This window comes from Eublepharis macularius, chromosome 12 (genome assembly GCF_028583425.1).
Source record: "Eublepharis macularius isolate TG4126 chromosome 12, MPM_Emac_v1.0, whole genome shotgun sequence".
Classification (NCBI taxonomy): domain Eukaryota; kingdom Metazoa; phylum Chordata; class Lepidosauria; order Squamata; family Eublepharidae; genus Eublepharis; species Eublepharis macularius.
This window is the reverse complement of record NC_072801.1, coordinates 35,894,876-35,913,351: the sequence shown is the minus strand read 5'-3', so window position 1 is coordinate 35,913,351 and position 18,476 is coordinate 35,894,876. Positions and strand designations below refer to the sequence as shown.

Here is an 18,476-nt window from a genome sequence, read left to right as displayed (position 1 = left end):
TAGAAAAAGGAATTTGTCTCCCCTCACCCGGTCCTGCACTTCCTACGGTATAAACATTTGATGATAGAGAACTTGGGCATGACATATCCTTCTGCTTTAAAAGGAGGAGGGCAGATCTGTGAGCTCTGTTCTGCCACCAGTCCTACTTTCTCCATATGGTTGCTATTTTATATGACAAGGTGTCGCAGGAGCAGATTTTAACCATGCCAGTGGAACCCTTCACTTTAACAGCTTAGCATGTGGAGAAACTCTTGCATAATTTGTTCTCACTGGCCAGGATCAGCCAGACTCAGTTAATGGACTATTGGTACACCTATTTTATAGGATTGTAGAATTAATGGATTAAGTATTGTAGAGAATTTTACACACTTGTAGGGCTCAAAAATTCTCACACTGCTACATTCTGTTGCATGTATGGTTTCTGTTGCTGTCTATTAGAATGCTAGCCACTAATAGTTAGTAAACTTCAGCAAGAGGTGTAAAAATGCCCCATTTTAATTTTTCTGGTAACTGGGATACATTGGGCTACATGTACATCAAACTTCAACTTTCTGTAGCTCAAAAGCCTTAACCATGTCATGGTATGATACATCAGGAGGGATCTCACTCTTTCTCCCCCAGTCAAAAAGAGAGCCACAGTCTCATCCTGAGAATTTTCTTTGAAGTCAATAGATTTGATTCTGAGTAATCTGTGTAGGATTGCACGATGCTTCAGAAAACTAGATACACCTACTAAAGGTTTTTCAGCTGGTTAAATTTTTTTGAAAGATACAGTTTCTAGTGACTGAAACTTATGGTATGTAAGAATGTAACATTTAACAAAAGCTATCACTCATAAAAGGAAAGGTCATCTTTCATCTGGAATGTAGAATGCTCCTATTACAATAATTTATTGGAATAAAATTTTCTTGAGATTGTACATAAATTTTAGGGATGATCCTGCTTTAGAAAATGCTTTCTCATTCATTTAGCACACACTGCTTCATTCGTTTGTAGTCCTTACTAGAACTATTTATTTTAAATGTACCTCACCTTTTCGTTGTAGCTCAGAATGGCTTGCAATTCCAAGGTCAAAAACATACAAAATACAATAAAACAATATCCCTCCCCCAAGAAAACGCCTGCTGCTTTCATTATTGTTGTAGACCACATATAATATATTGGTGTATTGATCAACTGAACAACGTTGCCTGTTAGAACTAAAAGGAACTGTGATCCCTGCTGTGATCCTCTCAGACGGATCTGCAGAAGAGCCTATTTGCTTTCCCCCTTCCCCCTATTTCCAGCCCTCCACTGTTCACCCACAAGTTTTCCAGGTTATGCTACAAGGATCTTCTCCTCAAGTTCTCATATTTTGTTACTGAAGAGAGAACTGGCAAACTACATCGAGTAAGAGGAGGCTTAACTAGGAGAAGGAAGTGGAGTTCTCAGGTGGGGAAGAGAATTAATAGGCATGCAGAAGGTTTCGATCTCAGTTTTCTGAAGGCCTGTCTGCTAACTTCCTCTTCCCTGTGCTTTTCAGGGCCTGATACTCCTTGGTGAGGCACCTCCCTCTGAACCCACCTTAGGTGACTCATCCCACACACTCAGTGCTGATGTCAAGCTGGAGCCTGGGGTTGATAGACTGGTAAGTAGTGAGGGTGAAGGAGCTCGTTTATTACTTCTTCAGGGTGTTTTGTGTGCGCGCGCGCCCGCAAGGATAATACATTTTTGGGCTATCTTCGGTCTATTTCCTTACCTTTAGGAGAGCCTTCTGTGTATATTTATTACCGTAATTCTGAGTAAAATGATCTTGTAAGAGAACAACCACATTTTGGCATTTTAGAAAATAAATAAAATTTCCACTTACTGCCTGTGTGCTTTATGTTGTTTTTCCTTATTTGCCCCAGTATTCACGAATGTGCCATTTTGTGTTGTCTTGATTCACTGTAGAAAGATCTACAGGAGCATCCAAAACAAAGGGTGCCCATCACTGAACCTGTTGAGAAACAGTATACAGGCATGGCTTGAGTAAGAGGCATGTTACCAAATCGGTGGATTCTGACTGCTATTCCCTGTTCAGCAGCTTTTTCTTATCCACAGATTTGTATATGGAGACAATTTCTGTATGTGAATTGCTTTTACTGTATTTGGGCAGTGGGCAAATAGATTAATTTTCTAGAAACTTTGAAGGCATGAGCAAAACTACTCAGAAAGGTTTTTGAAGGTACTGTATGTGATGCTTATTTCCTGGCCTCAAAAATAGTACATAAATTGGATTTGCCCTGACAGTTATAGTTCAGTCAGTACAAATGCGTATGTTTTGTAGAATAGTTGGAAGCCTCCCCCCCCTTTCCTTTACCAGACTGTTGAGTAAATGAGTGGTGGAGACCCCAGTGCCTCTTTTTTAAAATTTGCCCTGTTCTGGAACTTCAGGTGTCTCTGCTGGACAGATAAACAATATCACATTTCCAAGTGGGTGTGAGTAGCTCGTTTGTAGAGATTTAAAATATTTATATCCCACTCTCTCATCTTCAGTTATAAGGTACCTTCCAAACATTAAGAAGTTAAAATGCAACAGCATCATTAAAATAAAAAGTAGGAGCAGGAATTAAAAATCAGGGTATGGCAAGAACAATTAAATGCTCTAATTGGTAATCAGACTGTTTCTGAGTCAGCCATTTGAGAGAAGGAGGGGACACAGCAACGGAGCACCTTGGAAAATTGAACTGTTTTTGTCTTGTCACTGAAGCTCAGCAAGGTTGATGCCAAGCCAGTCTCTTTGGGAAGGGAGTTCCACAGTTGAGGCATCCCAGCCCCAAAAGCCATGATCATCAATCTTAATATCTGCAAGGTAATAACACACACAGAGCAATGTTCCCACCCAGGCTGGCTCATCTCCAGAGATGGAGCTCCATCAGGCACCTTCAGATCAGTTTGAGGCCAAATGTTAACTTGTTCAGGTGACAGAAGCAAATTTTTAAGCTCAGAGAGCACCAGGTGCCTGAGATTTTTCCAGCCATGCTTGAACACCTGTTAGGGGCACTTACAACTTGCAAGCAAAGTGCTGCACCCTCTATAGTGGGGTGGATTAAGGGTAAGAAGAATATTATAGGAGGTCTCTTAGCATAGCACTGACAACCCCCCTCAACTGCAAACAAGTTTCAGCCAGAGATTACATACATCCTATCCTCTTCTACACAACAACCCACTCCTCATTTTACCTCTCACTTTTCTGTCCAGCAACTTTTCATAAAACTGGTTAATTTCCCCCTCTTCTTTCTTGTTCTAGGCAAGCTTATTAAAAGCCTGCTATCCCCCTAACTCCCCCTGATTTGTGTCAATGTCGTAGCAGGTTCTCAGCCCCCAGAGTCATCTTACTGTACCAGGGCAAAGTCCTGAAAGTTGGGAAGAAAAGTTCCTCTGACATTTACAGAATTCCTCTCCCTCTTCATTGAACAACTGTAATATGTTGCTGCCTCCCTGTATAAGAATTTGAGAGCAGTTGATTCTCTGATCCTGCTTAGATAGAGTTCTCAGTATAACAGCAGAAACAACAGTCATCTCCCTCTGACAAAAAGTCTGTTCCTAGTTCCTGTTCATGGCCATCCTCTGATTTTCCTTGTCTGAGCAACTCAGTTCACAAAATAAAGATGACTTATCCCCTTTTTATTAAACATATCTTATTTCACTATGCAGATTCCATTTTAAAAGTTCATTTTGATGCAGTTTAAATTAAGGCAATGGGTGGAGAGCTAAAGTAAGCACTTTGCTTGCCTGAACTATTCCTCCTCTTCCCCCTTCCCGCCTTGTAAATGTATGATTCAGTGTCAGTGGCTTTCCCAGTATCAGTGGATTGGGAAGGATGGAGCTAACTAGTAATAAAAGTATCTAATTTGTATGCATGTAGTAATTTTGGCAGATAGAAGGAGCACGAGCAATTGTGTTTTTTAAAAAATGGGTTTCCTTTGCCAGTGAAAGATTTTGGCATCACCGTTAGGTTTAATGGATATACAATAATACATTTTTGGTAGGCAGGATGTGATGCCTACTCTAGCCTTGATCTGCCATAGATACATAATGCAATAGCAACAAAAACAGTAGTACAGCTGCTACTTCAAACCTGGAACATTGGCACGTGAGTTTTTGCAAGGGATGAGACTGAAGAAAAAAATGTCCTTCCCTGGCTGAATTGGAATTAAAGGGGGTATTAAATCATTTGATTAAATTAAGCTTCCCATTTTGCAGTTTATGCACTTTCTGATTAAAGAGTGCATGTTAATTGTTGGTACGACAATTAAAATATCTTGGTTTGTGGCTGACAAAGTACTGGGCCTACCTAGGAGCATAATCCACAACCTCTGCAGCTAACATGCCGCTTTCACTGTACAGTTATATCTGCTTGGAAATGAGGGAGTTGGTGCTCATATTAATGAATATTTCTCTTTGGCTCCGTATTCACATGGAAAGGACACTACTCGTGGTCACTTGAAGACAAGGGCCAAATCCAGTGAGGAGTTAGGTGTGTTGGATTGTGCCCAAGGCTTTCCAATACAAGGGAGATGCTTGTTGATAGGTGGTATTCTACCACTCTGTGTGTGGACGGTCTGCAATTTCATGTGTTCCTCTCCATTGCTGCTGTTGTTTCTGACCATGGAAAGACCATTCTAGGGTCCACAGTATCCATGCTGAGGAAGAGCCGCTCATGTTAGAGTGGGGAAAGAACAAAGAATTTAAAGGGCTCCTCCCTTCTGTTCCACATGTGCAACTCCACTCACTGGAAGGAAGCAGCTTCATCTCCTTGTTCCTCTTCACTCCAGCCCAACGTTCCTCATGGTGGTTCCTCTTTTGGGGTGGGGATTGGAGGGAGCTGCAATAGTGGAAAGAAATTTGGGAAAGCACTATATGCAGATGATAGATTATGTATTTATTTATGTTATTTATGGTTCTTTCTACTGAGACTCCGTGTAAGTCAATACAATCAACAGCTAGAACATTCAGTAAACAATACAATAGGAATGTGCAGCAGAAATGTGAAAAGAAGCATAAATTCAAATACAGGAATACAGAGAAGAGATGATACATTGCTGAAACAAAGCAGAAATAATTTGACATGACCTGTTAAATTATGTGGAAACTGCTCAGTGGAAACTGCTTATATTAACATACAGTACTCAGAAGTATAGTCTACGGTCCCTGTCTCTTTTGCCTGAATAGAAAAGCTCTCCCGAATAATTCAGTTTTGAATAGTTTTCAAGAAGCTAAGAGAGTGGGAACTCTTCTAACCTCATCAGGCAGGCCATTCTATGAGGTGGGAGCAACTACAGCGAATGCATGTGTACAGGCAGCTGTTGGTTTTGCCCATTTGCATGATGGTATCTGCAGAAGGCCCTGTTCAGATGAGCGAAGCTGCCACTAGGGTGAATAGGGGGAGTGGCGGTCCTGCAGATATACGGGGCCAAGGCCATAAAGGGCTTTGTATGTGTTAGCCTCAATCTTGAATTGAGCCTGGTAACTGATGGCAACCCAATGGAGCTACTGCAGAATGGGAGTAATATGCATTCTCTGCCTGGCTCCTGATAATAATTGAGTTGCGGTGTTCTGCCCCATCTGGAGTCTCCCAAGTTGATTTAAAAGGGGGATACCTATGTAGAGTACATACAGTAGTCTAGTTTTGATATTACCATAATGTGTGTCCAGATTGCCAGATCAGCTGTGTTGAGGCAAGGGTCTATTTTCCAGGTTAGTCTGAGCTGGGAGAAAGCCTTTTTAGCTGCTGCATTTGCTTCTCTAGCAGCAGTGTTCAGTCCAATATAACCCCATGGCTCTTAACGAAGTCTGCAAGGGTAATTCGAACCCCATCAAAAGAGGCAAGCACAATGTCCTGCAAGATCTCTGCTTTTTCAACCAGCATTATGCTGTACCATAGTGGTAAGTGGTTGGACTGCGAATCAGCATTCTGCTAGTTTGAATCCCACTACTGCCATGAGTTCAGCAGGTGGCCTTGGATAAGCCACTCCTCTCAGCCCCAGCTGTATTGCTGTGATAATAAGAACACTGGCTTTGTTCACCTCTCTAAGTGGGTCACTAATCTGTCTAGAAAAATGGTATATAAGCACACTGTTGTTATTATTTCTTTCTTGTTTGGGTTCAGTTTCAGTTTGTTTGGTTTCTGCCATTAGAACACAGCTGTCAGGCAGTGAATTAGGACCTCTGCTGCATCACCTGGGGATCTGGATAGTGAGATATAGAGCTGATTATCATCTGCATATTGACGGCATCCAATTCCATAGCTACAAATGATTTTCCAAAGGCTTCACATAGAGGTTGAATAACATGGGAGATAAGATTGCACCTTGAATTAGATGGAAAGTAGATGTCCGTGTTATTTGGATGACAGATATTCATAATTCCCCTTATTTATAATGTTTGCCTTGGAAATATTTATTCTGCAGGTTTGGGCTCTTGAAAAGTTCATTGTATTTGGTAGAGGGACATGAATGGTCTTAAGACAAAAATATAGAATTTACCATATGCATTACATTGAGCTTTAATTTTAAACTAATGTCTTTTTAATAGAACTAAAATATTTGCTACAGCTGAAAAATAATCCAGGACAGTGCATTCATTTGCATGTGTTGAGTTTGAAGAAAGGAGAAAATAGTTTCATGGAAAAGTAATGTGCTTTTGTTTCTAAGAAGAGATGTTCAACTTTTAGACTAGTTTCCTGGTCTGTGTTTTGTCTAGAAACTCACAAGGTGTATTAGCCTTGTCATGTTATACAAGCAGTGATACCTTTTAAAATTAATGCTATGTAAACTCTCATAAGCAAGCAATACATTGTGAGGTATAAAGAACTAATCATTAAAAAGACAAACCTGCCTGGCTACCCAAGCACTCCTCCCCTTTAAGAGCTCCTGTGATGCTTCTCTTCAGGCTGAGGGATTTGCCATTTACCCTGACTCTGTAGGGCTTTGAAGTCACCAAATCATGTTTCAGCCTGAGGAACACCCTGTTGCTTGGAAGCAAAAACACACGAGTTGAAACTCCCTGTCTCCTGGTGCCAGATAACTAGAGCTATGGTGTACCAAGGAACAGTGCAGATGTTATTGCCACTTGACATGCTTTTTTCCCCTTTGCTGCAGGGCACGTCAGCATCTCAGCCACCCGAGAATTTCTGTATGTCTGTTGGCAATACCCAAGAATCCCTACCTGCCAAAACCTGTGGAGTGCCAAGGCCAGTCAATGGCGTCATAAACACGTAAGGCTCTTGCAGATGCCCTCCCTTGGGCAATATATATTTTGTGGGTTGACACCTCTGAGACCCTTGATGTACTGTGACAGCTCAGTGTGAATCATGTTGTTCCTAATGGTTGTAAGATTTTTAGGCATAAACTCTCTGGTTGAGAGAAAAGGATGTAGCGTAAAACTTAAGGATACAGAAAGGCAGAATGAGGGTTAGTGAGAAGAAGAAGAGGGCAGGTAGAAGCGGGTTTGGTGGGAAAAGGTGAAGTGATGATAACCCAAACAAGGGCTTTATGTGTGTTTGTGGGATTTGGAAGACTGTGGGAAATTTGGTTGATGGGAGAGTGTTCCAGGCAGAGCATGGCATAAGATGTGAAACAAGCTGGGAAAGAGAACAAAAGGACATGTAATGGATAGGAAAGGTGAGATGGTGAACTTCTACAGCAAGAAGCTAAAGGCAGGAAGGGCATGCTAAGGAATAAGGGTAAAAAGGATGGAAGAGGAAAACCATCTGCCCTGTGCAGTATCAGACCTGGGGTTAAGTGTCACTGCATGAGTAAATCTGTTGGGTTACCTTGGGCAAAATGGTGGGAATTTTGGTAAGTTTAGATCACAAGCAAGTTGTGATGAGAAGCAAGGCAAAAAAGACTAATAAACATTTTTATTCTTGGGCAGTCTACAGCCTGGCTTGACGGAGCACGCTCAGGGAGACAGCTCGGATGCTGAGGAGCTGCTGCGTAAAAAACAGAGGCTACATTTAGTCTCTTCCCCTCCTGATGGAACCTGTGTAGCAGCCCGCACCCGCCCTGTCCTCAGCTGCAAGAAACGACGACTGGTTCGACCCAACACCCTGGTACCACTCTCCAAGAAGGTCAGTTTGTTATTTCTGTATTTTTGTTGGATAATGGGAGTTCTTATTGGTAATTGGGATCAGAGGGGGGCGGAGATGAATGAAAGCAAAATTAATCTATTGGCTCAAAGTAGAGCAGAATTTTCCTTCATTCTACATTTTTATTTTCCTTGGAATGCATGTATAAAACAAAATGTGATTGAATTTGAGATAATGGGCCTCCTGATCTCCCCAGCAGTTGATTTGCTTATTGGGGTGATGAGGAGAAGGCAGGCATCCTATATCTTGGCCTAGTCACTGAAGAATGTGGAGAGGGAATTTGGTGTCTTTCCCTGGCAACTACCCCTTGAGCTCTAGGGACATTGGCCTCACAGTTTGAAAATCATTGATACTAGGTATCTAATGCACTAGGTAACTAGTTTTGGATTCTTGAGACAATACGGAAGAGGGTTACAAAATGATTTTGCAAAGAGAAGTACTGTGTAAATGAATCCCCATGAAGCTCCAGGGCATGGCTTGCAGTTGTAGTTTGGGAACGATATATACTAGGATAGGTGAAAGAGAGTTCAGAAATGCTTTGTTTATGTGGAACTAATGGGACATATGTAGGAAAAGTCATATGTTGTCTGCAATAAAAATAAAAATTCGGCATCATGTGGTGCTCATAAGTTTTAGATAATGCTTGTGCCCTTTCAAGCCTGCCTCGCAATCATGAGGGCTGGAAACTTGCTTCTTTAAACAAAAGGCTGAAAGTCTCAGGATGACGAACTGGTGCCTGATACTAAATGTGCCCTTTCTCTGCTTGCTTTGAGTAGTGAAATATACAGACTTTGGCCTTAGAAAGTTTTTTTACTGTTAGTGCAAACTGCTGCGTTGGTGTGTCTACTGTTGGTTTGTTTTTTAAAAGTTATGAATGTGGTTAATGTGCATCAGTATAGGAAACAGGTATTTTCAGTTAAAATGATAATCTCTAGAAATCTGTCTGGCTGCATGTCCTGTTTTAGTGATCAGGCACAAATTTAAAAGCAAGTTCCTGGTTGTTTACATAAGAGTTTAGTCATACACAATAACAAAATGTGATTTTTTTCCCCCTGTGGGGACAGACTCATGGTTACTGTGATGTTAGGAAGTGATGAAGGTGATGTTTCCACGTATCAGAACATTATGGTGTGGAGGAGGAATATCCTAGTGCATACTTGTGTACCACTTCTCCCAGTGCAGTACTGAAGTGATCTGAGTGCCGGCTTCCTTCTCCCAGAAGTCCTCTGGCACAACTGTTGTTCTGTAGTTAGGAAAGTTGGTGGCTAAACCAGACAAACCAGCATTATTGCCCTTAATAGTGCCAAAGGGCTTTACAGTGGTAGGGGCACTCCAGATGCACCTTAAGGTTTGAAGGACTGCCAGGCCCAAATTGTGTCATGCCAGCCCTTTTCAGTTCATCGAAAGCGACAGAATTGTACTAGGCTCAAGGTAGGCAAGTTCTATAGTCTGCATGCCAACACCCCACAATGTCTCTATGTAAAGAAGATGGTGTGCCAGCAAACAAAGTTGGAGTGGAGGGTGAGACAAGGATTGCTTTCAGTGGTGTACACAAAATTAAGGAAACAGAGAGAGATTGGCTGATCTTCTGGTTCTGAAAGTATTTGAAGAATTTCCTTCACCCCTTCTTTTGTTCAGGTTCATCGCAATAGCATGGGGCGGTGCAACTGTGATGTGAACCCCTTATGTGCTCTGTGTGGCACGCGGAACTCAGTGCCTCCAGAAATCCAGTATGAAGCCCCTTTGATGGAACGTCTTTCTCAGTTGGACTCCTGCATCCACCCTGTTCTCTCATTCCCAGATGGTAAGACAAGTGCTCAATGGAAAGGCCTTGTGTTAATGTGGGAAGCGCTGAATGAAGAGAGAGACCTAGTCCAGTTTGGGGTGGAGAATCCCGGGTAGTGTAGCTGTCCTGTCACCCAGGCCTAATGGCTGGTTTTTGGCTCTGCTTGGTTGTGGTCCCTTGGAAGTAGACCCTGTGCAGGCTGATTTGTCTGATTCTCAGGTCATGAAGATGATCAGAAAGCCCTGTGGTCCACAGGCGCTGGGCCATGTCTATATTAGAGTGGCCTGAAAAGGAATTTGTTTTGCTCTCATGGGGTGCTGAAGTGCCTTGGCAGTGTTCACCGGGCATTCCTGACCTAGTTTGTCAGTGGCTGTGCTGCACTGCTGGAGACTAGGTATCGTTTAAACAGTTAAGCAGGCAGACATCTGTGTGTCTGTCTGCTGAGTTCTCACTCCACTACAAGAGTCAGTTCATAAGGTGTTCTGCCCTCGTCTGGACAAATTGGTTTCTGACTGGAAATTTCCAGATGACGTAATAACATCATAACAACCTTGGTGAAAAAGATGTTAGCTGGGGTTTTGAAAACTGCTAAGAGAGCGCCATCTGGGGGCCCTCAAGAGACCTGCGTACAGGCTTTCAGTTGGGTAGAGAAACTCTCTCCCTCCACAGGTCATGATGCCGTTTTGGTGCAATCAGACATTGGCTAACAGTGCAGCAGGGAGCTTGTGGAGCAGTAAATTAGATGAATGCGTCTTCAGCTGGCTTGGCAGATCAGAGAGAATTGCTTGTCGTAATCAGCAGTACATTCTCAGCCTTGTACATCCACAGTGCAACCTTCTGCGATACCTGTATATCCAACTGTTGGTCTTTTGCTTCCCCTGTTCGTTACATAGCTGTAGTTCAGACCATTTTGAACACTCACAGGGTTTTTTCCCATCTCTTCAGGCAACCAAGTTTCTCTGTCTCAATATCTGCAGCCCCCACCCTCTCATCAGCTGCTCTCCTGTTCAAATGGCCTTTCTACCCTAAGTCACTGCCCTTGTCCTGTAGGTCAGACTGACAAGCTCTGCTTCAGTCTTCTCTGTCTAGTCAACGAGAAAGAGACAATGTGTTAAATGTCTAGTTAATTACCTCTTTTTCTTCTAGCTCTCGAGCCCAGGAGCTCTCAGACTCCTGTCCTACAGGACCTCCCTTGAAAGGAGTAGCATTCCAAGTCACCTCTCTCTCTCTGTAGTGAGGTAGTCACCTTGTAGCTGCCGCTCATTATTTGCTAATGGACAAGCAGATGGAAAGAAAAGGGAGTGCGCATCTATCAGAATGCTAAATGTTGAAGCATAAACCAATGTGAGAGTGAGGAAGGTGGTTGCCCAGAGCAGTGGTCCCTCTATATAAGGATTTGCATTTCAGTGACAAGATGATGCTTTCTGCAGTGGGAGGAGAGAGGGTAGGAGCTTCTCCTTCTGATAACTGCGTGCTTCACCAGATAGCTTGCCTCAGCCTCCATGGCCAGGTCTAAGATGGAACCTGCTTTAAGAGAACATAGGATGAATCCAGCCAGCTTTTCCATGGGTGAAAAGGGGAGGTGGGAACCCCCTTTGAGCACCCAGAAAGGTTGTGTTGGATATTGTAAACAAAAGCCATGCGGGGCAGGAGCTGTAATAAGGATTGGAATTGGGCAGGATTGAGTGAAAAATCTGGGTGGCATTTGGGCAATTTCTCAAGAGGGATTGAAAGGAGGTAAAGATTGCTGCTTTGTCTAATACAAACCAGCTCTCATGGTGTAACCTGGAGAAAGCTGCTGATAAGAGGGGTCAGCTGACTCAGCCACAGCACCAGGCTCAGACCTCCAGTCCTCCCACTCACCTTGTGTCTCTTTAGAGTCACCTTTTCACATTGCTTGAAACATGGAGCAGTTGCGCCTGTGGTCGGAAGATATGTATAGATAGTCTGAGCCAGCTGTCGACTGTTGTGCTTATTGTTGACAAGTGAGGAAGAATTGGATGGGAGATTTGCTGCTGCACTCCCAGTGACCTGTTTTTCTCTACACACGTGTCTGGCTGTCACCTTTCACATGTCCTTCCCTCCTTCAGTGCAGTTTCCCACACTCCAAGCTCCCTGCTTATTGGAAGCAGAATACATTTTGCAAAGTATGTATATGCAAGTGTACTTCATTTGCATACTTCAGGTTGCTACATCTGTTCTTTTTTAGTGCAGAATTTAGGTGTGGTCTTGGTTGTTGCCATCAAACACACACAGTCTTTAATACTTTGCTGTCAAGGCTAATGAGTCATTTACTGTTTTCCACCTGCATGACCTTAGTCTTTTCTTCTATTATGTTGCTTGACTCATCAGTCATATGGAACGTTCTGCTTGGTAGACTTTTCAAGCTACCTGTGGTGTATTGTGGGAATAAAAGTGATATGGAGAGGGCTGGCAGTAGGGCAGGTATGAATTTGGCTGTGGAGTGGTGCAAAGTTATCTGAACGTTCGTTTGTTGTTGGAAGCCGTGCCATGTTGGTCACCGTAATGGCTTCCTGTTTCATCTACAGGCCAAACATCTATAGATCAAACAGGAGGATCCACCTTCAGGGAGGATGCTCCCACTGTTTCACTTTTAATATTATTGCAAGTGAGCATATAATAATTCCAGCCTTTTGTGTGCGTGTTTTCTTGCAGATGTACCGATGAGTTTGCATTTCCAGAGCATGCTGAAATCCCAACTGCAGAACAAGCCTTGTGAGAAAATCAAACCTCCCAAAAAGCTCACCCTGAAGCATCGGCCCACCATGCCTCCTAGCAGTCTGTCTGACCCACTGCGCAAGGACCGCCACAAGCTAGTTAATACTTTCTTAGCTGCGGCCAGTAAGTGTCCTTGTAACTTTTTTTTGTCTTCCTTTGGCAGGAACTGCCCAACCAGTCCTGGAGGTGACCAGCAACAGAGTGAACTTTATGCATTGTTTAATATGAGCAGAGCCCTGCTTGATATTATATTAATACCAGAACTCATCCCTGGAATCTGTGACAAAATAATCAAGGGAGTGTCTCTGAGCATGTGCCAAGTGATTTTCCTTGCCTTAGTCATTCTAGATCTTTCAGTATGGAGCAGAGCTTCCAGGTCAGATAATATAACTCCTTGGCAGGCATGAGCCTCAGCATCTCATTTTTGAAAATAAACACTGCCAACATGACCTATCCCACATAAGCTGTTCCAGAGAACAGCTGTGTGGCTTTAGCTCAAAAAGAGGGTCATATCTTGGCCATTAATGGTTAGATGTTTTTACAATGCAGTATATTTAGTGAAGAGGGACACAGTTTAACCTTTAAAAAATTGTGCTGTTTGTGGATATACTTTTAAAGAGAGAATTGAATGAATTATAACTTCAGTAATATATCTGCTCCTATTCAAGAGTGCATAGTGAACCAGAGGAAAATTTACTGTGCAGAAATACAAACTTTAAAATAATGGTGAGATAAGAGGTCGCCAAAGCATCAAATAGTAGTTAAGAATTAGTGTGGTCTGTCAGATACAATCAAACTTTGGTTCTGGTTCAAGTTTTGTTCTTTTATTTAAATTTTATATCTCACCTTTCCAACATCTGCCCACTGCAGCTTACAATATCATTATAAATAATGTAAAAAGAAAACCCTATCATTTGCTCTAACAGCATAATACAGAGAGCATCCAGTTAATCTATCTAACACAAAAGAGAGCAAACAATTAGAAAATCTCTTAAAATAAAGCAACTCTACAGATCTTCCTGAATGCCAATAACCAAGGGGTTTTTTGAGGCACAGAATTCCATTGAAGCAGAGTAGCAGTGGGAAAAGCTGATGCTCAGTTTAGTAGACTGGGCAATCAAGAGGACCTGTCAACTGACACACAGATTCATACCAGGAGATGTGGTCCTTCAGATCTTCGGGTACTAGGTTGTGAAGAGCAGTGGAATGTTTCAGCACACAGGTGTAATCCACCAAGTGGGTACCACTTAGTACCCGTCAGGAGGTGAGCCACTACATTTTGTATGGAAGCTCCTGAGTTGAATTGTTCCTTGACTGCGTTCAGTAATACAGTTCTTATCAGGCCTTGATAATTTTTTTGTTCGTTTATTTTGGCTCAAGGAGCCAGCCCAAAAAATTTAAAAGCCAGGTTAATTTTTTAGTCCTCAGGTTTTGTATTTTAATGACCATATTTTCTAGTCACAGCTTTCACAAAACCTCATCTTAAATGTTTTGCTGTTTCTTACAATGTTATTAAAGCTATGACAAAAGTGTTAACAGTATATAAATAAAGACAGGGTAACTCTGCTTGTCATTATCAAAACAAAAAGCATACTTCTAATTCTAACCTAATTTCTTCCCAATTTTTTATAATTTCATTATCGCTTTAAATACCTCCATTATCGGAGCCAGTATAGAAAGCAGCTGGTTAAGAAATGAATCCACGTACCTCCATTGACTAGTATAAAGTTAGCATATAAACAGGCAATTACAAGAATCTCACGCACATGTATTTTTGTGTCATACAACAAAACAATTTTTAATATGAAATGATTATGGGATGTGCACCAACACCCCCCCCCCCCCAGATCTGAGTTTCAGGGCTCCCTAAAAAATCTGGGATTCCTGAAATCCTGGGAAGATTCTCTGATCTGATTAAGACAGCCCAGAGACTCCTGGATTTATTCAGCCATTTTTTCCTATGGAGAAAACAATCCAGGAGGCTGGGGGAGGTGCATTTTTCAAATAAAATCAACCAAATTTACAGGGAACCTACTCCTGACTGTCCTCGAAAGACAGTCGGTTTATTGTGCCCTGACTTAACCTCATAGGGATGCTGGAAAGGGAAACATCATAAAGATTACAAAGTACTTAGGAAATGAAAAGTACAACAATTCTTGAAGAATACGCATGGTGAAAGGGAAGGAAAAAAGAGTGCTCACCATTATTTGGATCAATGGATCTCCCAGGGTTGGATCAGGGCATAGGATTTTTCTCGTGTTACAGGTGCTAATTCTCTGTACTTTGCACCCATGCTCTTACCAAGTGAATTACAACATGTATTATAACTAGCTTCCTGACACACTTATTTACAATACCCCTCCCCCCAATCTCTGCCTGGATTATAAAGACTCCTCATATCTGAAGAAAGGAGCTTTGACTCTTGAAAACTCATACCTTGGAAATCTAGTTCGTCTTTAAGGTGCTGTTAGACCCGGATCTTGGTCTTCGACTGCAGACTAACATGGCTACCTTCCTGAAACAACCTTCATCAGTTTTAACTTGTGTCAGTGCTCAGACACAGTTGTCTTGACTACTTGTAACTTCCTTTACTGGAAATGCAGACGATTGACCCTGTAACTTTAGTTCAAAAAACATGTGCCTTCCTCTCAAATTATAGTCGGTCCCGTTCTTCTCCTCCTCAAAAGATGAAGGTAAATCAGGTGCTTGGGGAGGTAATAGGGCTTGACACTCTGATACAGACTGTCTCTTGCCCAAGCCAGGTATATTTGGTCTGGTTATAGTTGGTTGGTGTGGAAAAAGCACTTGGCACAAGGTTAGAGGTACAGTCACTCTTTTGCATGCTCCAGGTTGCTAGCACTAACAATAGGCTCTATCACAACATGAAGTTGTACAGAAGCGAGCTGTGGAGAATGGAAACTAGGCCTTAAAAGCAGTTGTAAGGTGGGGTGCAGCCAGTGGGGTGCACTGTTGCTAGCCTTACTGATATGTTTGGTTTTGTTGGGGAGGGGCAACAGCTGCTCACCTTCCATCTACCCACTCTCTTTCTTGCCCCTCCTGCTTCACCAAAGCCACACATACACCAACAGCTGAGATAGTCCTGCCTCATTTCCTATTTCATCACACTGCAACTTTAAAGAGGTGACATGGGCAGTTCTATGTAGTGTAGCTGCTTTGTGGAATACCAGCAGGTAGGCAGCAGCATGGGAAAGAATAGACCTATGCAGTTTGTCACCTGGGGGCAGTTGCTGCAAATGACACCTCTGCTCAGTTCTGGCAGCAATGTCACAGTGCTTACATGAGCTGGAGGGAGAGCACTGTCTGCAGCATGCCCCCCCCCGGGTGCCCTTCACAGGCCAGGAAAGAGAGGTGAAAGCAGGGTGTTTTCATGGCTCTCTTTCTGTTCCACTCCTCAGCTTGCTCACATCACAAAACCGAGCCAGACAAGGCACACAGACAGTCCTTAGACGATCTAAGGGCTGCTCCCAAGGCCGAGAGAGCGCCAGAGCGCTCACTTATCCTGACTCCAGTTCATGAGAGAAAGCGATTACGGGACAGCTCCTCCGAGAGAAGCGAAGGTAGGCTGGCCCTCAGCCCGGTCTGTTTGGGGAGAGCTTGGGTTTTCGCATTCCTGTCCCCTTCAGCTTTTGGAGAAGGGTGCTTGCTGCTTCTGGGGAATTTAAAGGGGCATGGTGTCAGGTGCTGCAGTCTCTCTTATGTGCTTTAACCGCTTCTTCCTCCAGGGAAGGAGTTCCTGCCCAAGGAGGTTCCTCTCTCTTGTGCTCTCTATGGTTCTTTTTGCATAAGTCACTTGATCGCAGGCTGGCTCAGTGCTTTGTGATGATGACGATAAAACGTTACTCAGTTTTCCTTCCTTTTTGTCCCCTTTTCTCACAGTGTTGAAGCACCATGCAGATATTGGAGGCTCAAGCTACCTGTCAAGCACTATGGCCACATCAGCTCACAGTCCCATCATGCGGCAGCTGTCCACTTCCTCGGAAAACTCCACCCCTGCCAGCACAAGTTCCCTGAGTGCCTCCAGTGCGTCTGTAAGTTTTCAGTGAGGGATCACTCATGCCAGGAAGGGTTGCCCAACATGGGGTATGAAACATGGGGTTCTTCTGCTTTGCTCATCAACTCTTGTCAAGAGAGAGGCTGTGTGAATATCTCCTCTAAGTTATGGGTCTGAGGCTAGCTGCTAGCCCAAGTCCGTTGATGTAATCTTCTGTAGTAGTGTGACAAAGTAGCTGTATGCTGGGTTTAAGCTCTGAGGTGGCAGTCTCCAGCAGAGGGTGAAAGGGATCCTAGCAAACGGAAATGGGAGCCAGAACACTGCTTCATCAGCTTTAACAGAATTAGGCTGAATGGCCTCACTGCTTCCCAACAAAATGTCTTGAAATTGTGGCTGGTCCACATATTATATGCGGATTTCCCCCAATAAGAAAGCTGCAGCTGGAAGCCAGTCAGGACCCAAGAGCTTGCCAAGTGCATTTGGTGATGGGTGACATCCTCACCCCTAGATTTTAGATTGTTCTGAGTCCTCTAACAAGGATTTGAGGGAGAGGGGAAGGAACCCATCCTCATGTTCTCTCTCAATTTGTCATGTCGATGTGTGCAGCGATGGTGCCACATCACTTGTTCATTGTAACAAGAAGGCTTTGCCTACCTTTTTGCTCTGGAATATTCAGGGGGCTGCTGGTTTTCTGGAATTGTCCAGTGTGCCCTTCATTCTTTCAAGACTAGCCACTGCTCACTTCTGCACTCATGAGCTCTCCTTTAAAGTAACTTCCATGCAGCAAAGGAATGAGAAGAGGCATTCCTCCTCCAGTTACAACTGCCTGTCCATGGAGGCACCAGTGCTAGGGGCAGAATCTTCAGGAAAAGTTAGGAAAGACCTTTTGGGTAAGCTAGTAATGAGATTACGTGCTATTTCATAAGGCTATGATTTTCCTGGTGTTTGATTGAAATGCCTGCATTTAGAATTTTTGACTTTCTTCTTCATGGTCTCTGTGCAACACACTTTTAGGACTTGAACCTAAGCAGTACATTGTTCAGAATCTTACAGAGTTATGGTGGGAAAAAAGTTTTGCCGCTGGCTCTGCTCTCCCTGGGAGTGGAGCTCCCACACACATGCCGGAGTGAGTGGAGCAATGCCTTTCTCTGTCCACTACAGCAGAAACATTGTGAGGAACTTGTTCTGATAAGTTTTCTGTGAGCCAGGCCCTTCTTTTTAAGCTTTTCCTATATTATCTCACCTCTTATCCCTTCTTTCCTTCTGTGGGCTTTTCAATTCTCCCACTGAGTCCCATACACCTGTGGTGCTGTGGAAAACCTACTGCCCCATCTGCCTGAATGAGGAACATAAAGTGGACTCTTGCCCACTTATTTTCAAATTTACAAGGAAGCCTAGCAAAATCTCTCTCCTTGTGTGAAAGCAGCTCTGGGAGCATGGGATACCATCAAAGCCAGTGGCTCTTCCTCAAGCCAGTTTTGGAGGTCCTTAGCCTGTCATTATATGCTCCTGCAACTTCTGCTTGATCTGCATAGCCCTTAACCTGAACATGTGTTTTGTATCAGCCAAGATTGGTGAGCACATACTGGACTTTCCATCGAGGTGAGTTCAGACCAGGGAATTCCGGGCAAACCTACTTTGCATCTCTGAAACCAAAGAAGAGGAGGAGGAAAAGTGGCAGAGCAGCCACCAATAGCTTTGGTGCAGCCTTTAGATTGACCACTTGAATCCAGTTCCTGCAAGCTACTGCAACAGCTTTCTCAGTCGATATAATAGAGGAGGTATCCATTCACATTTTTGAAAAGATTATGGTACTAATCCTTGAC

At 43.2% G+C, this 18,476-nt stretch overlaps 1 protein-coding gene across 5 annotated transcripts in view; it reads left to right on the top strand.

The window, feature by feature from the left end:
• Positions 1 to 18,476, top strand: part of KANSL1 (KAT8 regulatory NSL complex subunit 1) — a 180,040-nt gene that overhangs the window by 141,781 nt on the left and 19,783 nt on the right. For 3 of the 5 annotated variants that reach the window (XM_054995409.1, XM_054995410.1, XM_054995408.1), the window contains exons 4-10: positions 1,523 to 1,627; positions 7,125 to 7,240; positions 7,900 to 8,095; positions 9,752 to 9,917; positions 12,576 to 12,761; positions 16,055 to 16,216; positions 16,536 to 16,687. In XM_054995409.1, coding sequence (XP_054851384.1) covers positions 1,523 to 1,627; positions 7,125 to 7,240; positions 7,900 to 8,095; positions 9,752 to 9,917; positions 12,576 to 12,761; positions 16,055 to 16,216; positions 16,536 to 16,687 — 1,083 coding nt within the window. The remainder of the gene's footprint in view (positions 1 to 1,522; positions 1,628 to 7,124; positions 7,241 to 7,899; positions 8,096 to 9,751; positions 9,918 to 12,575; positions 12,762 to 16,054; positions 16,217 to 16,535; positions 16,688 to 18,476) is intronic. The other 2 variants (XM_054995411.1, XM_054995412.1) reach the window with 2 other exon arrangements.